A 22,781-nucleotide genomic window follows, 5' to 3' on the forward strand; every position below is an offset into this window, starting at 1 on the left:
ATGGTATTATTTTTTTCACCCCCACGTAAACGGCTAGTTTTCACCACCACGGTAAAAGCGCAAATGGGAATCGTGTCACCATTGTTCCTTGTGGTACCCTCTAACTACTCACCAATTTTCATAAAAATCCATGGAAGTTCAACGAAACCGGAGGTAAAAACCTTCAGTGACTGCACGAAGTGGATCGAAAGATATTTTCCCTAATTTTGACATTGCTTTGCACATTTATTTGTGCTTCCCAGTTGCCAACGTGTCCGTTGAAAGGTCATTTTCGAAAATGTCAAGAATTAAAAATAATTTCCCATCAAGTATGAAGTATCTCGCGAGAACGTTTTAACAATTTGTCGATTTCGTCAAGAACAATTTTTTTTGAAAAGTCTTTTTTTTGAAAAGAAGTCTCTGATGTGATCGAACTGGAATGACAATTTTTTCTATAAACATCGTAGTTTCAATCCCTTTTTAGTGTATTCTTATTTAAATAAAAATTTCTGCAATTTTTTTTCACAAAAGTGGTACATGTTTGAAGGGCGGCTACTAGAGAATTGCCTAGGGCGTCAATTGACCTAAACGCGGCCCTGCCTGGATGCGTACCAAAAAAAAAGTTGATTAATAGCAGGCTGAAAATTTATTAACAGCTTAACGGTGTCTAGTCGAACAAACTTTGATGTATGGGAACACTGGAACAGGGGAAGTTTTAATTGTGGAACAGGTTAAAAATTTGGAACGCCAGATTACGAAAACCTTCCATGTATTTTGTCTGACATAACTTCCAATTTATTTGTTACCATTTCATTAAACTTTCACGCAAAATCAGACTTGATGTTTCAAATCATTAACTGGGCATTTTAATGAGTGGAACACGAAGAACATATCAAATGGCAGGAACCATGTTGGTTAGTAATAGCAGTATAATTTTTGCATAAGGGTTTAATGAAAGGGTAACAAATCAATTGGATGTTCTGTCCGACAGAATACATGGGACGTTTTCGTAATCTGACGTTCCAAATTTGTAAACTGTTCTACAATTAAAACTTCCCCTGTTCCAGTGTTCCCGTACATCAAAGGTTGTCCAACTACACACCGTTAAGCTATTAACAAATTTTCAGCTTACTATTTATCAACTTTTTTCTCTTACGCGGGATCCAGACCTGACAATTTCCTGAATATTCAACCATTTTTTGATACGCGGGATCCAGGTCTAAGATATTGAGAGTGGCCACACTTACCAGACCTTACGAAAGTAAACTACCGAAAGGAAGACTACAAATGAGATGGGTTGATGATATTAAATGAGTAGCAGGAACTAATTGGAGGTATGTTGCTGAGGATAGAGACCAATGGAATTAGTTGGGAGAGGCCTATGTCCAAACGTGGATCATAAAAGGCTAATAACAAGAAGATTAAAAACCCTTGACTCCTGGTCTATATACATTATCAAAATGACATTCACGCCAAATTACGTATCTTTTTATATCTGTCAATTTTGTTAATATTTGTTACTTTTTATCCAACCAAACTTTTGAAAATGCTTCCCCAAGAAGAAGTGCCGGCGGAGGTGACTCCTGTAAAGAAAAAAGGACGAAAAAAGGACAAAAAAGCTGATAAAAAGCGAAAACGGATAGAGCGAAAAAAGCAAAAACAAAGAGATGAACTACTACGGTATAATCTTTTATAGTTTGGTAATTTTAGTTTGATATACTTAAAAATTTTGCTGCTTAAAAAACTTTGTATTTTTGGTCCCTTTATTTGTCTTTGTATTTCCAATTTGGTAGTTTAAGTTTATGGTCTAAGATAGGATACAAGGTCGATCGGGACCGATCTTTTTAATAGACAAAGTTATTGGATATGTAATTTAGTATATTAGCAAATATAAAAACAAGGGGTCCCGATATAATTTTGTATAATTATATTTTGTATAATTATATATTAATAAAAAAAATTCGACCCGGGCAGGTATTATTTCAGATTTTTTGGATTATTCTAAACAAAAAAGGTCTTATCTAATTATTCTCTTTAAGTTGATCGTGTTCGATTTATAAAAAATTTAACTCAAAAACATAAGTAAAAAATATCATTTTTAAAATAACGAAGTATAGTCCTTTCACCAGGGGGGTACAACGGCCTCCTTTATTCAGATGGATTTACCCAAGTTTTTTATGTATTTTGACCCATAAAACACGAATTTTTTGAGTAACAGTTGATCCGGATGTCAGTAAGATTGTTATAAACAAATAACTTGGGGAATTAGATAACAGCAATTTTTCGCAAAAAAAAATATTTTTTTTTATTTTTTGGGTCATTATAAGCAAAATATATTCCTACAAGTTTTTTCTAATGATGCATAGTTTGCGAGATAATCGCGGTTGAACTTTCAAAAAATCGAAAAATTGCAATTTTTGAACCCGAAGAACATTTGATTGGAAAATAAAATAGCAATTCTTCTTACCGAATTTGAAAGTTCAAGTAAAATTATACTGATTTTAATTATTTGCATTACTAAAAATTGATATTTTTATTGTCAAACAAAGCTATAAACAAATAGTGTTTCCCGTGCCCAATGCATGCGTTTTAAAGCATGCTACGTAGAAATTGCCTGTTGGTATTCTCGCCTGCTCGTTAGATTTTAAATGAAAAATGCATTGAAAACATCACTCAAGCACTATGTGTTTATAGCTTTGTTTAACAATAAAAAAATTAATTTTTAGCATTGCAAATAATCAAAACCGATAGAATTTGAATTGAATTTTCAAATGCGCTAAGCAGAATTGTTTTTTTTTTAGTCAAAAGTTATTCGGGTTCAAAAATTGCAATTTTTCGATTTTTTGAAAGTTCAACCGGGTGTGTCTCGAAAACTATGCATCCTACGAAAAAACTTGAAAGAACATTTTTTGCTTAGAATGATCCAAAAAATACAAAAAAAATTTAATGTTTTCTGAAAAATCGCTATTATGTAATTCCTCAAGTTCTTTGTTTATAACAATCTTATCGACATCCGGATCAACTGTTACCCAAAAAATTTGTGTTTTACAGGTCAAAATACATAAAAAAAACTTGGGTAAGTCCATCTGAATAAAGGAGGCCGTTGTACCCCCTGGCGACAGGACTAGTACCTAAATTCAAGTTTAAACCTTATGCTATCAGTTCTTGATAAGTATTTTGGATTTATTTCATTTTAAAACATTGTTTTCTAGTTGTTAATACAGCCCGATCGCCGGAAACCTTCCTCAACAATTAAAAAAATATGTTTCAGAATAAAACCTGGCAAAAATTATTATCGGGACTTGATAGCAGGAGGTTTGAACTTGACTTTAGGTATTTCGCAATTTCAAAGGTGATAACTTTTACTTGTTATATATTTTTTCTGTGCGTGTACTGATCACAAATGTTTTCCAAATAGTTTTATAAAAATTATTAGAAAGTGTTTAAAATACCACAAAAGTCATCAGAGAATAATTATGTATCCCGAAAGAGGCGGAAATATGAAAATTTGCAACAGAAACTGGTAGAGTTAAGGTATTTAAATGATATTTTTGGGTTTTATCCCAAAAGACCAAGTTATTTATAAGATGTTTTTGAATTATTTTATGTTAGATAAATTAAATTATGTGTGAATAGATCGAACTATAAATATTTAATATTTACGAAATGACAATTTTAATCAAATTCAAACTTGGGGTCCTTTTTTGTTATCAATATATTTTCTCTCTTGTCATAGTTACTATATCTCGCCTTCTTCCCTATTCGAAATAATCAAAACGTCAATAGTATTTGTCAAAACACACAGAGATGTAACAGGCGCTATGTTGCCACACTGCACTGGTTTTCCTATTAATGTTTATTTTGTAGCAAAATGTCCGACAGACATGATATTATGCAAAAATTTATATTGTTTGTGTCAATAAGGATACCTTAAGGTAGCCCAAAGTAATACAGACTAAATTATTAGGGGTTTAACAATAAAATTATAGCCCAAAGGTTTAAAATAGAACGAAATAAAGGGTTTACCAATAAAATTAGAGCAGGGGTGCTTTTAAGCAGCCCAAAAAATCTTTATGATTATTTGACCTGCCTCTATTTTTCAGAGGTACTCTACAGTAGTCCAGAAGTTTAGAATAGAACAAAATATATTAGTTTAACTGCTTAATTTATGCCTTGAAAATCGTAATCTTTCGCTCTTTTTTTAGTTTTAAATTGTTTATACTTTCAGTTCGTCATTAATTTTGACATCATATAGGATTTTAAGAACGTCGCAAATCATTACATTTTGTTATGGTAGGGGAGCAAAGTATGCTAAATATGCAGGTCCCCATAACTCGAGCGTTATGGGGAACTATTGGGTTGTGAAGAGTAGGTCCTAAAACCAAAAAAAAGTTAAGTAAAGTTTTCCATTTTAGTGGGGACTTTCCATTTTTAATTTAATTTTCCATTTCCAACAATCGTTTTTTCCGATTATAGCACCATGATCGAAAAATGTCTCGAATAAAAGTTACTTATTTTTACGTAAAGAATCCAAATCTGCAATAAAAAATGGGGACTTCCATTTAATATTTTAAGTGACCCCCCACCCCACCACCGTGGGGGGTCGTGTTTGGTGCCATTCGATAGATTTTTCGAAAATATTGAATAAGTGTATTGTTCAGTTTTCGATCTGATGTTCATTTTGCGAAATATCGAGGGATTCGTATTTAAAATATTAAATTTACCCCCACCCCTCTTTGTGGGCAGTCGTGTTTGTTATCATTCGATAGATTTTTGAAAAATGTTCCGTACGTATTTTTTAGTTTTTCGATCTGTCATTCATTTCACGAAATTATCGCTTTTTTCTTGTGAAATTTTGGGACTCACCCATATTCTTACGCCCCGCTCAAATCGTCAGATTTTTGAAATATACACTGTTTTGCATGTACTTAACTTACCTTATCTTAATCTGACGATTTCGAGTTTTTCTAAGGATAGATTTTTTTTCAGCCCCGCCTTAACAAACTCCCCTGCATTAAGAGCCAATATATGGTAGAGGTACATTTTCAGGTTACAAGGTTTCTCCCCATGTAATAATCTGACGCGCTCGAGTAACTGCAAAAATCCCCGCTTGGGCTTCCCTACCATTATATTTTAGTTAAATCTGACAGTTGTTAGAATATTTATATTTATATGTATAAACATCAATATTTATACAAATATTTGCCAGAATATTTAATAGTTATATATGATATAAGTGTTTAAATTACCTACACGTTTAAAGCACGCATGTGCAAGTTTGCAGAATGAGCGAAGCGAATTCTGCAATTCACATGGGTGCCTTAAAAATGTACTTTTTAACACGTATATCATACAATATTGTTTCTACAAACGTCTTATATATCAACAATTATAATTTATTCACTCTCAATTACAGGAAAATATTATCTACAAAAACTTTTACTTGAACTTGACTCATATTCCATTTTTATATTTTTCTTGACATTACATTAAAACTGCCTATACTGTCAACACGTAAATCATAACAACTATAGAATAACATCTTATTTGTATTGTTGTATATTCTAACAAATTTTAATAGTTTTTTTTCTACAGACGTGTTAAAAATGTAATAATACAGTTTAAATTAAATTTTTAAAAACCTTTTAAACCACCTTTTTCAAATTGCGCAAGTTGTACTATTAATATTAATGTTAATAAATGAAATATAAATATTTTGACGTTTCACAATTTGACAATTCACTTTTAACTGCAGTGCCTTAAAATTTTTAAAGCACTAGTGCTTTAACGTAGCATTTTTACGCACCTATGGAGTGCTAAAAATTGCATTTTTAACACGGTTGTAGAAAAAATATTTTAATGCCAAAATAAATAAATATAAAATTAAATTTCTATTTCCATACAATGTCCGAATATACCAATGACATAAAATATTTATATTTACGTCGCTGAAAAATGCTAACCTTTTTATTGGGAGGTGAGAATCTTCAAAAGACCGTCTGGGAAGGTGTCCCAGGTATGTCGGATTCGATCCGTCACGCTTCACCGTGCCGAACCGCCTACCGACTAAACTCACCTCCTCTTCCTCCAGCCGACAGGTCTGGAACCGCTCTTGGCGAGCATGTCTGACCCGTCGACCTTACTCATAACTCCCCCCGGGCACCCTCTGCGTGCACTCCGTAAATTAAACGGCCACCCAGCAGCCCCGTCCCGCACACACCCCGCACAAAGATCGGTCGGTGAAGACGACCGTCCCGTGCAGCCCATTAGCGGGTGGGGCAACCGGGGTGCCCCCAATCCAACATGAACTAGCAAAAGGATACCAGTCGACAGTTACGAGCAACTCCAAACATTCGTGCTTTCATCAATTCGCACTCACACTCATACCCATTCATTCTACAGTTAAAAGGAAGCAGTCAGTGAGGTTGGGTGTAAAAATCCTCCCCCACTACCTGATACAAATCAAAAAACAGACTAAAAAAAACAAGACAAAACAGAAAGTAAACAAAACAATACAAAGGCGGTCAGCATGGGTCAGATGTAAAAGGTCCTCCCCCTGCTCACTTCCGCTTACAACACGCAACACATTTGAGTAATAAAATTGATTTAAAATGATAAATATTGTATAAATAAGATTGAAGAAGTAAATAAGGAGATAAAACAAGATAAAATAAATAAATAAGTAAAACTAGTTATAATAAGACAGACAGCGCAGGTTGGATGTAAAGGATCCTCCCCCCACTGGCTGCCATTTGCGACACAAAAATAAAAACGTTAAAAAATAAATAAATAGACGGTCATCCCGCTTGCAGTCGCCTCTCTTTCTCCTCTTTGTGCTTCATTGTCTTCGTGACAAAAGCAATGATCAGGTCGAAGTCTCTCTTGCTATTGATAGCTTTATCAATTAGCTCGTGAGACTCGCCTAGAGGGGATCCCAGTCCCAGCTGCAGCTCGGTACGTCCCGTCTGGTATGCAGGGCACACGAAGACGACATGCTGCGCGTCATCCACTACTCCACACTCAGGGCATAGATCGTCCACGGTTTTCCCTATACGATGAGTAAACTTCCTGAACGATCCATGTCCCGTCAAAAATTGTGTGAAATAGTAGCTGACGCGCCGATGCCGGCACTCGTACCACCTCACTACATCTGGAATTAGTCCAGGCCGCCTTCTCGACTTCGGCTGCCCATTCCCTCTGCCACATCTCTAGACTTCTTTTCCTTTCTTGTGGACCTGAACCTATTGACCCGTTGCCCCTCTGACCCATTCGGACTCTGGTCAGGATGTGCACCGGTACAGACCCAGCCACCACCTGTAAGGCAATGGTTGATACGGTACTGTACGCGCTGCACACCCTGATCAGAGGTTTCCTTTGTGTTCTAAGAAGCACGTCTTTATACTTTTTCATTCGAAGGACCTCGTGTCACACTGGGGCTCCGTATAAAACTATGGATAAGATGGATTGTGCCATCACTATTATCTTCTGGGATCCAGGACCCCTATATTTTGCATAAATTTATTTAGTATAGAAGTTCTTTCTTCCTTCCGACATGCTTCTTGTACGTGTTGTCCGAATTTAAGCTTGTCGTCGGAAATAATTCCGAGGTACTTAACCGTCTTTTGGGGTCTTATTACAGAGCCTTTATATCCAAATATTACGTCATCTCTCTTTCTTGGTCCCCTCAAGGTAATGGATTCTGTCTTCTCTACTGCTAACTTTAGATCATTTCTCACTATCCAATCTGCGGTCTTCTGTATTGCTTCGTTTACTTTTTGTATTATTCCCCTATTCATGTCGTCTTCGACCAGTAAGGTTAGGTCGTCCGCGTATGCAATCGCTCTCACTCCTCTCTGCCTGTTTACTTCTAGTACCCCGTTGTATAGTATATTCCAAAGTAAGGGTCCCAGGACTGACCCCTGGGGTACACCCGCGGTCATTTCTTTCTTCTTTTTCTTCGATATGCATACGGTTCTTTCAGATAGGTAGTCCTTTATTATGTTGGACACATACTCTGGAGCCCCAAATTCGACTATTCGGTCTACTATGTGACTCCAGTTTGCTGAATTAAAAGCATTTTTTACATCCAACAGAACAAGGACCACCCACCTCTTTTTACTCGCTTTAGCCGCGTCCCTTATCCAGGTCGCGGCATCGACTGTCGATTTACCTTTTCGAAATCCATATTGTTGATTTGATAACACTCTCTGATCTTCCAACACGCCCTCCAGCCTCCTCTTGATAAGCCCTTCGTAGAACTTACCAAGGCAGTCAAGAAGGCATATTGGCCGATAAGAGGCTGCTGAATCGGGGGGTTTCTCAGGCTTTAGGAGTAGAACTAAGTTCGCTTCCTTTAAGTCCCTGGGAAACTCTTGCTTCTGCAGTAGGTCGTTGTATATTCTTCTGATCAAACCTGGTTTCTCCGTTGCTATTATTTTTATTGCCTCTGGTGGCAGCCCGTCAGGGCCGGGAGCTTTCCCTGTCTTCATCTCCTGACCAGCTGTTCTAACTCCCTCTTCCGTGAACTCCTCTACCATCGTTGGAAATATCTTGATGAAATTTTGATGATCCTTGGTAGGAAAGAGGAGCTCAGCTGATTCCATCCGCTGGTCTTCGTCGAGTCTATATGGGGCGATTATTTTCAGCGTCTTCATAGTGATCTTGTACGCATCGCCCCATATATCTTCGTCCAATGCTTTTATCAGGGTCTGCCACTTTTCTTTTTTCTCTTGTTTTATTTTTATATTTAAAGTTTTCTTTAGATCTTTATATATTTCCTTGAGCTCGAGGCTGACCTGGCTTCTCGTATAATTCCTTCGAGCTCTGAGGCATCTCTCCCGTAGACCTTCTATCTCATCCGTCCACCAGTAGGGGGATTTTTTATTATCCGTTCTCTTCACGGTGGCCAAATTTGCTGCACTTTGCAGTGCTCTTCTCAGTTGGCCAAGGTCAGAAATCTTTTGTTCATTAATCTTCCTGACCTCCGATAGGTACGTGGTTTTGTTGAATTAAATCTCCGTGTGTCCTATCGGCCGCCTTATTCCCCCTTTAACCTTTATTTCGTATTGTATATACCGGTGGTAGGTGAATAACTGATCGTCAAGGACATCCCATCCGTGCACTCTCCTGGATAGCCCTTCACTCGCGAACGTAATATCAATGTGTGTTCGGCTGACCCCCTTTACGAATGTTGGTTTGTTATTGTTTAATACTTGGAGGCCAGCCTGGGCTATCCATTCATTCCATATTTCCCCCTTTCTGTCGTTTATGGGGGTACCCCACAACCTCGATTTCGCGTTAATGTCCCCGGCGACCATCACTTCTTTTTCGTTCGTGGCGGCGCTCATTGTTTCATCTACGATTGCTTTGTATCTTATCACAGCAGGTTGAAATCCCTCAGTTTGATGAGGATATGATTTCCTCCCCTGATAATACCACGCACCCCCAAACCCCTATTTCTAAAGAGCACCGCCACATTCTTCCCATTATCCTGGACCCAACCACCGGCTGATGTTATTTTTTTTGTTTGGTTCCGGGACGATGAGCAAGTCTATTTCTAGCTTGCAGGCTTTTGCGTGGACAAGGTAGTGTGCTCGGCGTGCCCTGCCCACGTTCACCTGCAATATCCGTATACCAGGTTGATCCTTGAGGTCCACTTTGGTTCAGTTCCCAGAGGTCGTTTCTGCGTCGGACTCACGTCTTTCGAAAAAATTAAAAAGCATAAAAGCTAAAACAAATAAATAAATTAATATAAATAAAATAAATAGATACGGTATATAGATAAAATATGTAAGAGTAAAAGAATTCAATAAATAAAAGTGGTTTAGTAAAATTGAAATAATAGAGTAAAATAGAATAAGTATAATAAATAAAATAGATAAAATAAATTTTAAAGATATAAAATAACACCTAGGTGGGCTGTATATGGGCCCACCTTCGTTTTCCAAGGAGTCTATTTTATGTTTGGTTAGCATGTTTTAGGGGTTCCCCTCTCCCCTCCTGGGATTGTATTTCTACCTCGACGACGGTGGGAGGGCCGAGTAACCGATCGTGGTCCCTAAAGTTGTGAGGGGAGCACGACCGGTGAAACCAAGGACAGTCCCAGCGTCCAGCGACTGTGCACCGGGTGAGCGCCGGACACCGCCGCTGGACGCTAAAAAGGCGTCGCAACTGAGGCGAGCAGTTGCGACGCCTTTCGCCTTCAGCAGATGTATATCACCCTCCAACTTCCCTACGGCTACTCTAATCCCTAAAAGTTAATCTCGTCCACCTCAGCATTGTGACCGGGGGTCGATGGGGGGCCCCAAAGCAGTGTGCGGGGGGCTCCGCCATCGGGCTCTGATCACAAATTTCTATTCGAAAACTTCTTCGACATACCCACTACGAGTAGCCGTCATGTCTTACCCGACCACACATCCATTCCAAATCCTGCGTAACAGGGGAGGCAGCAGTTACGCGGAAACTCCAGGTAGCCTGTGAATACAAACTGCCACTGCGTCCGGAGGCAACCGTGAAAAAAAGCCTAGAGGAGTAAACCTCAATAAAACAATCCCCACTATCACGGTGGAAGGCATCGTGCCAAAGATATGAGAGATGCGAGGGTTAGAGCATCACAAACGATCCCTTCGGGATACCTGGCGACCTCCCGAAGTAACCAAGCCTTGGCGTGGTAAGGGCGCACTGCCGCGCCAGACGTATAGTACGTCCCAACTCGTGGGAATTTATATGAGTACCAATAAACACAATTATGAACAGACGGGGGTGAGTGAAGACGACCATCGGCGAGACACGGACAATGGAACGGATATGGAAAATGAGAATAGGAAAAAACAGTCGCCTGACGACTTGAAATGGGAAGAAGGAATGAACAGTTTTGAGAGGGAGCTCATAAACTCACATAAAAAGAAACAGAAGATGAACAGGTCGACTGCCCCAAAACAGTCGACACTAGTAGGGGATGAAATGCTGGAAAGCAGTGAAAATGATGACGATGAGATAGGGGAGGAAAGATCACAAGAGGAAGTGGAAAAAATAGAAAAAGGATGGCAAAATATTCAGGAGAGGGTGTTAGCCTCTTTCTTGCTTGATGATGAAACTATGAATAAGAAGAAAAGGAAAGGGGACAGTCTAGAGAGAATAAATGATCTGAAGAGGGAGAGACTGGAAGAGAGTATTAAGTTTCCTAACGAAACCAAACAACAAAAAATAAACAGGAAACTCGAAGAGTTAAATATAAAACTAATAGAGATATTTACTAACCTAAGCGAAAAAAAGGGGGAAAAGGTGGAGATGGATACGGAATTAAAAAAACTGTTAGGGGTCATAAAATCCACTAACAACAAAAAAGAAGACGACAGTATAGCCGAAAAAACACAACAAGAAGTAAAATGCGATCACTGTAAGCTAAAAGTGGAACAAGAAAGACAGAGAGAAGAGCAAGAAAAAATTAAAAGGGCTCTAAACATGGGGGGAGGAAAAAAAAACCTTCATGAGTATATGTAATAGCAAATGGGAGGAGAAAGCATATATAAAGACAAATTGGGAACAAGGGGGGTTACGAGAAACGGTCGAGAAGAAAACATGTCTGATAGTAACAAAAAAGGATGCGAAGGACAAAGGGGTAGAAAATATAATAAAGGACGTGGGAGAGGATCTGGCAGAAACACTAGAGGAAGTGAACGAGGGAGAAATCAAATTCCTTGAGAACTTTAGGAGGAAAGAAAATAAAAAAACAATTTGGTACACGTTTGTCGCTGGAATAGAAAAAGAAAGTGGTGGCGATATATACGACCTAGCAGAAAAGGCTATAACTAAAATTAAGAAAGAGATGGATGAAACACCAAAGGTTGTACGGGTCGTAGCCGGTAACGACCTTAACAAGGAGATCATAAGGAAAGCCCTCGAATATGTGGGGCGGAGGGAAAGTATCTCATGGGAGATGATAGTAAGAGGGAAGGAACTCGAGGTAGAGAAGAAGTCAGAACAAGAAGAAGCCCTCCTTATAAAGATGGGGGGGAAAAAATATAACGAAGTTCTTAGCGAAATGAGAGAAAAAATCGACATTGGAAAAATCGGTCTACAAGTGGAGAAGTTAAAAAGAACGAATGGGGGAGATCTCCTTGTAAAGTTAAAGGGAAGAGGGGCTGCGGAGAAGTTGAGGGCTGAACTGGACAGCAAAATGAACGGGATGGACACGGCAATCAGAAGAAAAGAGACTTTCTTCACGATTACGCGGTTGGACCCTGGGGTTGGTGAGGAAACTCTAAAGAAAATGATAAAGAGCTATACAGGCGTTCCTGAGAGAGAGATAGAAGTCAAGGTTCTACGAACAAACAGATATGGGGAGCAGGTAGCTACGATAGCCGTACGCCCCTCCATAGCGGAAGAGCTGAGGAGGTACGGCTCAATAAAAATAGGGTGGGTTGTGTGTCCAATAATGGAGAGACACAACCCAGTTAGGTGTTTTAAGTGCCTAAAGTTCGGGCACAACACTTACGAATGCAAGGAAGAGAGCAGGGCGGCGTGCTGCTATAATTGTCTCCAAACGGGACATACCGTTGCAAGCTGCGGTAATAAACCGTACTGCTCGGTATGCAAAGAAGAAGGGCATAGGATGGACAGGATGGCCTGTCCGTCGTACCGAGCCCTTGTATACGGTAGGGGAGGAGAGGGGAACCCCTAAAACGAACTGACCAAACATAAAATAGACTCCCTGGAAAACGAAGGTGGGCCCATATACAGCCCACCTAGGTGTTATTTTATATCTTTAAAATTTATTTTATCTATTTTATTTATTTTATTTATTCTATTTTACTCTATTATTTCAATTTTACTAAACCGCTTTTATTTATTGAATTCTTTTACTTTTACATATTTTATCTATATACCGTATCTATTTATTTTATTTATATTAATTAATTTATTTGTTTTAGCTTTTATGCTTTTTAATTTTTTCGAAAGACGTGAGTCCGACGCAGAAACGACCTCTGGGAACTGAACCAAAGTGGACCTCAAGGATCAACCTGGTATACGGATATTGCAGGTGAACGTGGGCAGGGCACGCCGAGCACACGACCTTGTCCACGCAAAAGCCTGCAAGCTAGAAATAGACTTGCTCATCGTCCCGGAACCGAACAAAAAAATAACATCAGCCGGTGGTTGGGTCCAGGATAATGGGAAGAATGTGGCGGTGCTCTTTAGAAATAGGGGTTTGGGGGTGCGTGGTATTGTCAGGGGAGGAAATCATATCCTCATAAAACTGAGGGATTTCAGCCTGCTGGCATGCTACGTGTCCCCAAATATCCCTATGATAAGATACAAAGCAATTGTAGATGAAATAATGAGCGCCGCCACGAACGAAAAAGAAGTGATGATCGCCGGGGACATTAACGCGAAATCGAGGTTGTGGGGTGCCCCCATAAACGACAGAAAGGGGGAAATATGGAATGAATGGATAGCCCAGGCTGGCCTCCAAGTATTAAACAATAACAAACCAACATTCGTAAGGGGGGTCAGCCGAACACACATTGATATTACGTTCGCGAGTGAAGGGCTATCCAGGAGAGTGCACGGCTGGGATGTCCTTGACGATCAGTTATTCACCTACCACCGGTATATACAATACGAAATAAAGGTTAAAGGGGGAATAAGGCGGCCGATAGGACACACGGAGATTTATTTTAACAAAACCAAGTACCTATCGGAGGTCAGGAAAATTAATGAACAAGAGATTTCTGACCTTGGCCAACTGAGAAGAGCACTGCAAAGTGCAGCAAATTTGGCCACCGTGAAGAGAAAAGATAATAAAAAATCCCCCTACTGGTGGACGGATGAGATAGAAGGTCTACGGGAGAGATGCCTCAGAGCTCGAAGGAATTATACGAGAAGCCAGGGCAGCCTCGAGCTCAAGGAAATATATAAAGATCTAAAGAAAACTTTAAATAAAAAAATAAAACAAGAGAAAAAAGAAAAGTGGCAGACCCTGATAAAAGCATTGGACGAAGATATATGGGGCGATGCGTACAAGATCACTATGAAGACGCTGAAAATAATCGCCCCATATAGACTCGACGAAGACCAGCGGATGGAATCAGCTGAGCTCCTCTTTCCTACCAAGGATCATCAAAATTTCATTAAGATATTTCCAACGATGGTAGAGGAGTTCACGGAAGAGGAAGTTAGAATAGCTGGTCAGGAGATGAAGACAGGGAAAGCTCCCGGCCCTGACGGGCTGCCACCAGAGGCAATAAAAATAATAGCAACGGAGAAACCAGGTTTGATCAGAAGAATATACAACGACCTACTGCAGAAGCAAGAGTTTCCCAGGGACTTAAAGGAAGCGAACTTAGTTCTACTCCTAAAGCCTGGGAAACCCCCCGATTCAGCAGCCTCTTATCGGCCAATATGCCTTCTGGACTGCCTTGGTAAGTTCTACGAAGGGCTTATCAAGAAGAGGCTGGAGGGCGTGTTGGAAGATCAAAGAGTGCTATCAAATCAACAATATGGATTTCGAAAAGGTAAATCGACAGTCGATGCCGCGACCTGGATAAGGGACGCGGCTAAAGCAAGTAAAAAAAGATGGGTGGTCCTTGTTCTGTTGGACATAAAAAATGCTTTTAATTCAGCAAACTGGGGTCACATAGTAGACCGAATAGTCGAATTTGGGGCTCCAGAGTATGTGTCCAACATAATAAAGGACTACCTATCTGAAAGAACCGTATGCATATCGAAGAAAAAGAAGAAAGAAATGACCGCGGGTGTACCCCAGGGGTCAGTCCTGGGACCCTTACTTTGGAATATACTATACAACGGGGTACTAGAAGTAAACAGGCAGAGAGGAGTGAGAGCGATTGCATACGCGGACGACCTAGCATTACTGGTCGAAGACGACATGAATAGGGGAATAATACAAAAAGTAAACGAAGCAATACAGAAGACCGCAGATTGGATAGAGAGAAATGATCTAAAGTTAGCAGTAGAGAAGACAGAATCCATTATCTTGAGGGGACCAAGAAAGAGAGATGACATAATATTTGGATATAAAGGCTCTGTAATAAGACCCCAAAAGACGGTTAAGTACCTCGGAATTATTTTCGACGACAAGCTTAAATTCGGACAACACGTACAAGAAGCATGTCGGAAGGCAGAAGAAAGGACCTCTATACTAAATAAATTTATGCCAAATATAGGGGGTCCTGGATCCCAGAAGAGAATAGTGATGGCACAATCCATCTTATCCATAGTTTTATACGGAGCCCCAGTGTGGCACGAGGTCCTTCGAATGAAAAAGTATAAAGACGTGCTTCTTAGGACACAAAGGAAACCTCTGATCAGGGTGTGCAGCGCGTATAGAACCGTATCAACCATTGCCTTACAGGTGGTGGCTGGGTCTGTACCGGTGCACATCCTGGCCAGAGAAAGAGTCCGAATGTACCAGAGGGGCAACGGGGCAATAGGTTCAGGTCCACAAGAAAGGAAAAGAAGTCTAGAGATGTGGCAGAGGGAATGGGCAGCCGAAGTCGAGAAGGCGGCCTGGACGAGATCCCTGATTCCAGATGTGGTGAGGTGGTACGAGTGCCGGCATCGGCGCGTCGGCTACTATTTCACACAATTTTTGACGGGACATGGATCGTTCAGGAAGTTTACTCATCGTATAGGGAAAACCATGGACGATCTATGCCCTGAGTGTGGAGTAGTGGATGACGCGCAGCATGTCGTCTTCGTGTGCCCTGCATACCAGGCGGGACGTACCGAGCTGCAGCTGGGACTGGGATCCCCTCTAGGCGAGCCTCACGAGCTAATTGATAAAGCTATCAATAGCAAGAGAGACTTCGACCTGATCATTGCTTTTGTCACGAAGACAATGAAGCACAAAGAGGAGAAAGAGAGGCGACTGCAAGCGGGATGACCGTCTATTTATTTATTTTTTTAACGTTTTTATTTTTGTGTCGCAGATGGCAGCCAGTGGGGGGAGGATCCTTTACATCCAACCTGCGCTGTCTGTCTTATTTTAACTAGTTTTACTTATTTATTTACTTTATCTTGTTTTATCTTCTTATTTACTTCTTCAATCTTATTTATACAATATTTATCATTTTAAATCAATTTTATTACTCAAATGTGTTGCGTGTTGTAAGCGGTAGTCAGCAGGGGGAGGACCTTTTACATCTAACCCATGCTGACTGCCTTTGTATTGTTTTGTTTACTTTCTGTTTTGTCTTGTTTTAGTCTGTTTTTTGTTTTGTATCAGGTAGTGGGGGAGGATTTTTACACCCAACCTCACTGACTGCTTCCTGTTAACTGTAGAATGAATGGGTATGAGTGTGAGTGCGAATTGATGAAAGCACGAATGTTTGGAGTTGCTCGTAACTGTCGACTGGTATCCTTTTGCTAGTTCATGTTTGATTGGGGGCACCCCGGTCGCCCCACCCGCACATGGTCTGCACGGGACGGTCGTCTTCACCGACCGGTCTTTGTGCGGGGTGTGTGCGGGACGGGGCGGCTGGGTGGCCGCTTAATCTACGGAGTGCACGCAGAGGGTGCCCGGGGGGAGTTATGAGTAAGGTCGACGAGTCAGACATGCTCGCCAAGAGCGGTTCCAGACCTGTCGGCTGGAGGAAGAGGAGGTGAGTTTAGTCGGTAGGCGGTTCGGCACGGTGAAGCGTGACGGATCGAATCCGACACACCTGGGACACCTTCCCAGACGGTCTTTTGAAGATTCTCACCTCCCAAAAAAAAAAAAAAAAAAAAAAAAAAAAAGGGGTTCCCCTCTCCTCCCCTACCGTATACAAGGGCTCGGTACGACGGACAGGTCATCCTGTCCATCCTATGCTCTTCTTCTTTGCATACCGAGCAGTACGGTTTATTACCGCAGCTTGCAACGGTATGTCCCGTTTGGAGACAATTATAGCAGCACGCCGCCCTGCTCTCTTCCTTGCAATCGTAAGTGTTGTGCCAGAACTTTAGGTACTTAAATCACCTAACTGGGTTGTGTCTCTCCATTATTGGACACAACCCACCCTTTTTTTATTGAGCCGTACCTCCTCAGCTCTTCCGCTCTGGAGGGGTGTACGGGCGTAATGCTAACCTAGAAATTACAATTGCCATTTTACCATACGATATTGTAAAACTACCGTCACCATCGATTACTTTTGTGTCAAATTATCTTTATTCGCGTCATTGATTGGTTATCTTTTTAATCGGAGTATTGTAATCGCCAACGAATTATACATCTTTGAGTATAATTCATTTTAATATGCAACTACCCATCAAGGAATACATAATTTTCTAAGTTTAATGTATAATAATCACAGATGTACGTTTTTTCTCTGTCACTTCCAACTGTAATGCGTTAGAGAGAATTCGATAATCGGTGACGCATTATGTCACCGGTTCGCGGTTTGTCAGAGTATGACAAAGGTGTCAAATAGTTTGAGGGCCGGTTGTTCGAACGCTAATCAACAATGATCACTATCAAATATTTAATTACTGTCACAACTGTCAATGTCAACTTTGGTTGGGTTGCTGAAAACATAATTGATTATAATTAGGAGATTAGTTAATCAATTAACATACCAATTATTAACATAATTGATTAACTAATTTCATAATTGTAATCAATAATTATGTTTTCAGCAACCCAATCAAAGTTGATATTGACAGTTGTGACAGTAATTAAATATTTGATAATGATCATTTTTTATTAGCGTTCGAACAACCGGCCCTGAAGGTACTGGGTGCAAATATTTTTTAAATTTTTAAATCGAACACACTGTAACTCATTAAGGAGCCACATTTTATTTAAGTGATTTGGGTTAAAACTTGTTATTTTGAGCCTAGGAAGCTGCCGTTAAAATATTTTCAATTGTCAATGAAACACTCTGTATAATGATTTTTTTAAATATGCACTGTTATTTTAGAGAACTAAAACTCAGCGACATTACTCTTCGCAAACACGAAAAGGAATGGCGACAGTTACTGATAGATATAGAACTTCCCCATATAAGAGACGAATTAGAATTCGCCTGGCATAACTTTGAACTGGTCATTGATAACAAAGATTTTGCCATATCGTTGTTAATGGACGAACTAAAACACGCCGAAGAACAGTATACTATGAACTGCAACAATCATATCGAACATATTGATAAGTTGTTAGATATGTATAAAGAGCGAATAGAGGAACTACAGAGAGATTATAATAAGGAGGTAAGTGAAATTATAGAATAATACATAGTTGGATATCACTATTTCAGTACATGCACATAACCAAACTTATATGGAATCACCATGTATTTCAAAGTAATATTTATTTTTTTGAAAAACTTTATTGTTGCGAAGAATAAAGGTTTTTACTAAAAATAAACAAATCTATAAGACAATCAGATAGTACAGCTCGGTACGGTATAGATTATTTGCTTGAGTTGCAAGTTGGACGAAAATAAATAAACTAACTTTTGCTCCCAAAAAAGAAAAATTCCTCATGGGGGGTTATAGAACTTACAACGGGGAAAGATTATTGGTTTTCTGGAGCAAGTAATGTTCTCAGAGGGACATAGCTGTAGAGCTATGCGTAACACAGGGCGTTCTGACCATAATCTATGCTAGGTTACAAGAACTAGGAAAGCTCAAAATTAAAGCAAGGGAAAGTCGCCAAAAAGTAATAATGGCTCGTCACGATCGTTTAATTGTCAAGTCAGCTGGAAGACACCCAACCATTTCTCACCTACAGCTCCAAAGGCAGCTTTTGGAAGCTACAGGTGTAATTGTTTTAGTTGAAACGAGAAGATGAAGAAACGTTGAAAGAATAAGAGTTGTGCCAGGAAGTATACAGAAGGAGACAGTTATGGGTTCCTGAGTTATCCCTGCAGCACAAGATTGATCGCCTAAATTGGTGTCTTCATCACCAAAACTGGAACATTGAGAATGGACCAATTTTGATATTTTCAGAAAAAGTCAGGATTTGTGTAAAATCAGATGAACCACGAAATCGTATACTTAGAGGTCGAGGAAGACAAGCAAGAACGAAAACTGTCAGATCTGTCCACAAATATACAAGGGGAAGTATAATGTTCTGCAGAGGAATTGTGATCCGTAAAAAAACTCCTTTAATTTTCATCTAATATACTTTAACTGCTCACAGGTATCTTGATAACCTGTAGATAGGCTCTGGAGAGGGGCAACAGGAGAAACTTTAATTTTCTTGCATGATAATGGACCTTCACATACCATTAGAGTGACTAGAAACATCATTGAAGCAGAAGGTATTCCTCGTTTGGAGTGGCCTGCTTGCTCACCCGTGCTTAACTCTATAGAGTATTTGTGGGATGCGCTTAAAAGAAAAATTAGAGCTCGCCGGGATAATCCACAAAACACCGCACGGCTAGTACAAGCTGCTCTTGAATGATGAAGCAACCTACCACTACAAAATGTTGATAATTTGGTTAGGAGCGTGCCTACGCAAACTGAAGCTTGCATAAGGACTAGAGGTGATAACACTGACTCCAAAAAAAAAAAACAAGAAAAATAAATAAAAGCAATTTAAAAAATATTCGTTTTAAATTGAAATTTTTAATGCTATAGACTTTAAAAAAAACTAGTTTCAATTTGTTTGTTAAAATTTTTATTGTTTTATGAACTTATTATGTATTTGTTACTAAATTGCTTTAAAATAAATATTGTTTGACTTCGTGTGCTCTTTTTTTTTAATTCGCACGAAATGATAAGAAATATCAGATGATTCCATATAAGTTTGGTTATGCGTAGTTTATTTGCATTTACACAATAGGCCTTTTCGTCGATTGTCATTTGTTTCAAGCTTCCGTCATATGTTCTATAATCTGTGTATAATACTAATATACACGGATTATACGACATATGACAGAAGGTCGAAACAAATGACTGTGAATGAAAAGCCTTAGAGGCGCATTCTCACGGTTCGATTTTAGTTGATCAACTTGAGTGGATCAACTAAGATCGAATTATAGTAGCTGTGAGAACATAATGTTTCAATTTTAATCGGTCAACTTTTGTTGATTCAACAAAAGATTTATTGAGGCAAACTATATCGAACAAATAACATTGAACAAATCACGAAAATGTATGTTCTCGTGCTTCAGTTTTTATTCATTAGGCGACCATGATCAGTCAATAATGATAAAAAGTAGAACTGGCTTTCACTTTAACTAAAAGTATGAATGTACTGATCATTTAAAATGAAAAGGTGTTCTCATGTTTATTATTTGTTCAGGATCACTGAATCAGTTAGACTGCGTCAGCGAAACTGACAAGTGAGAACCCGCCTTTACTTCCATTGGAGTAAGCCAATGCTCAGTTTTTCGAATACTGAAAAAAGAAAATGTACGATCTTACACCCGTACAAAATATATTAGGTATGCAGGGATTTTGAGCGTTACTCGAACTCTTAATACAGGGGCGTGTGTTGGGGACAGTCCGTAAAAAAATCTAACCTTAGAAAAACTCTTAAAAAAAAGACAACTTTTCTAATACAGAAATTTTCGGAAGGGGGCGTTTCGTAAACAAGTATAGGGGTTTCTAAACTTTGGTGCGTTCGCCAACTGAAGTACTCTTAAAAATTTGGCGGGCAATATTACCAGTTATTGTAAGTATTTTTATCAAACAATCCTCCAAAAATCAGCTCTGAGGGTATACTTTTTATTACTATAACTTTGCTTTTTTGGGAAGAGCACGCATCATAAAGAGCATCATATTATTATTTTTAACTAATAAGTATAAGGTCATTCATAAGATAAGATTCCCTACGCCGCTGAGAAAGAATGGCACATGCTGGGAGAGATTGGTCAACACTTAAGCCGGCCTCAAACGACTCGTGTACTTCGCAAGTACAGAATTATTCGCCTACTTGGAAAGTATAGTTCGAGAAATTTATATTGTGAAACAGCTTTAAGGTCGGCAAAATTTGGTATTTTTGTCAAAGATGTTTTAAGAGGCGGTTCGTTTGATGACATCTGTTTTTCACACCCACATAATCGATCCCCTCAGACATTTACAAGTTTTACAAAACTTTTAGTTCAGTAGTATGTCTTACTGGAGTATAGGTGTGTGATTTAAAGCTCGATAATGGAGTGTAAAATGTTGTTTAATTTAAGATTAATTAATTAATTAATAATTAATTTTAGTACATACGATATGTCCTGCTTTAACGGTATATCTAAGTAAAAATAAATATTTTTAATTACATATTTAATCGCCAGAAAAAACAACCAGCCTCCGAACTATATTAAAGGGGAACTAGCAGGACTTACAAATCTGACCCGTTTCACTGTATTGGTTACTTAAACTATATACGAGTTTGCGATTGCAATGGCAAACAGGGCACTCACACGACGTGTACAATTTACAAGTACGCGAGCGTAAACATTTGCCTTAACGACCTTGACAAATGAATCAATGGTGTTATTACTAATAAATAGACCAGGACATTTAGGAAAAAATAAATCGATATTTAAATACAGCACGTAGAAAGTTACAACTTTTTTCATTGTGTTCAGGATGACACCAGTAAAATGGTCAACAATAGAAAAATTGCTGGAAATGCTTAGTTGCATTTCAAAGTGCATGATATACATCCAAAAGTGCATAAACATGTCAAAATAAGTGTATTAGGGCCAGATTTTGTTACTCGGGGGGTTTTTGGGTCGCTGAGGACGAATACGACATCATAACTGACCATCGGGGCACCTGCGGTGTCCAAGTTCACCGCTAAGGCACGTCATCTAGAGTTTAGAGGGTTTTCGGCACTAAATTTATGCAAACAGATTACTCGGAAACTTTTGGGGTAGCTGAGCAAAAATACGCCATCAAAACCGAACCCCCGTTGAACCTGATGCCCAAAAACCCTCCAAACTCCTTAAAATAACATTAGCTGAGCAAAAATACGCCATCAAAACCGAACCCCCGTTGAACCTGATGCCCAAAAACCCTCCAAACTCCTTAAAATAACATGCCTTAGCATTATGTACCAGGTGGTCGAGGGTCATTCTGATGGCGTATTCGTATTCAGCAACCCCAAAAACCGCCTACTTAATCTCTTTACATGCATTCAGTGCCGAAAACCTTAAAAACCCCAGAAGATGACGTGCCTTAGAAGTGACCACAGGCACAAGGTGCTCCGGGGGTCGGTTTTGATGGAGTATTCGTGTTCAGCAGAACCCAAACCCCCGTATAATCCGTTTGCATTAATTTAGTACCAAAATCCCTCGAAACTCCAGAAGATGACGTGCTACAGCAGTGACACTGGGCACCAGGGGCTACGGGGGTCGGTTCTGATGACTTATCCGTATTCAGCGACTCCACAAACCTTTAAGTAAACTGATTGCATCAATTTAGAGCCGTTGGCCCTCGAACCTCCAGATGACGTGCCTTAGCAGTGACCCTAGGCACCAGGTGCTCCGAGGGTAGGTTCTGACAACAATTTAAGTCATGTTCAGCGACCTCAAAAACCTCGCGAGTAACAAAACTTGGCCCTTAATATGCTTATTTTGACAAGTTTATGCACTTTTTAATGCATGTTAAGAACTTTAAAAAGCAATGATTCATTAGGCATTTCCACACATTTTTCTATTGTAGACTTTTTTCCTGACATCATCCTAAACACAATGCCAAACTAGTAAGTCTCGAGGTGGTGTATTTTAAAAATCGATTTTTTCCGGTGTTTTTAGTGCTAAATGCACTGGTCTAAATGAATAGTCGCAGTAAATGCCAATTATTTATACATTTCGTTTGACTGCCGCTGCAAGTATAGACAAGTATGTACTTCGAAA

At 39.4% G+C, this 22,781-nt stretch overlaps 1 protein-coding gene across 1 annotated transcript in view; it reads left to right on the forward strand.

The window, feature by feature from the left end:
• Positions 1 to 1,470: 1,470 nt before the first annotated feature.
• LOC126888383 (dynein regulatory complex subunit 2) overlaps positions 1,471 to 22,781 on the forward strand; it is a 155,947-nt gene continuing 134,636 nt past the window's right edge. The window contains exons 1-2 of the mRNA XM_050656584.1: positions 1,471 to 1,659; positions 17,898 to 18,186. Of these exons, the coding sequence (XP_050512541.1) occupies positions 1,526 to 1,659; positions 17,898 to 18,186 (423 nt within the window). The 5' untranslated portion in view covers positions 1,471 to 1,525. The remainder of the gene's footprint in view (positions 1,660 to 17,897; positions 18,187 to 22,781) is intronic.

The sequence above is a fragment of the Diabrotica virgifera genome, chromosome 7, assembly GCF_917563875.1.
Source record: "Diabrotica virgifera virgifera chromosome 7, PGI_DIABVI_V3a".
NCBI classification, from domain to species: Eukaryota; Metazoa; Arthropoda; class Insecta; order Coleoptera; family Chrysomelidae; genus Diabrotica; species Diabrotica virgifera.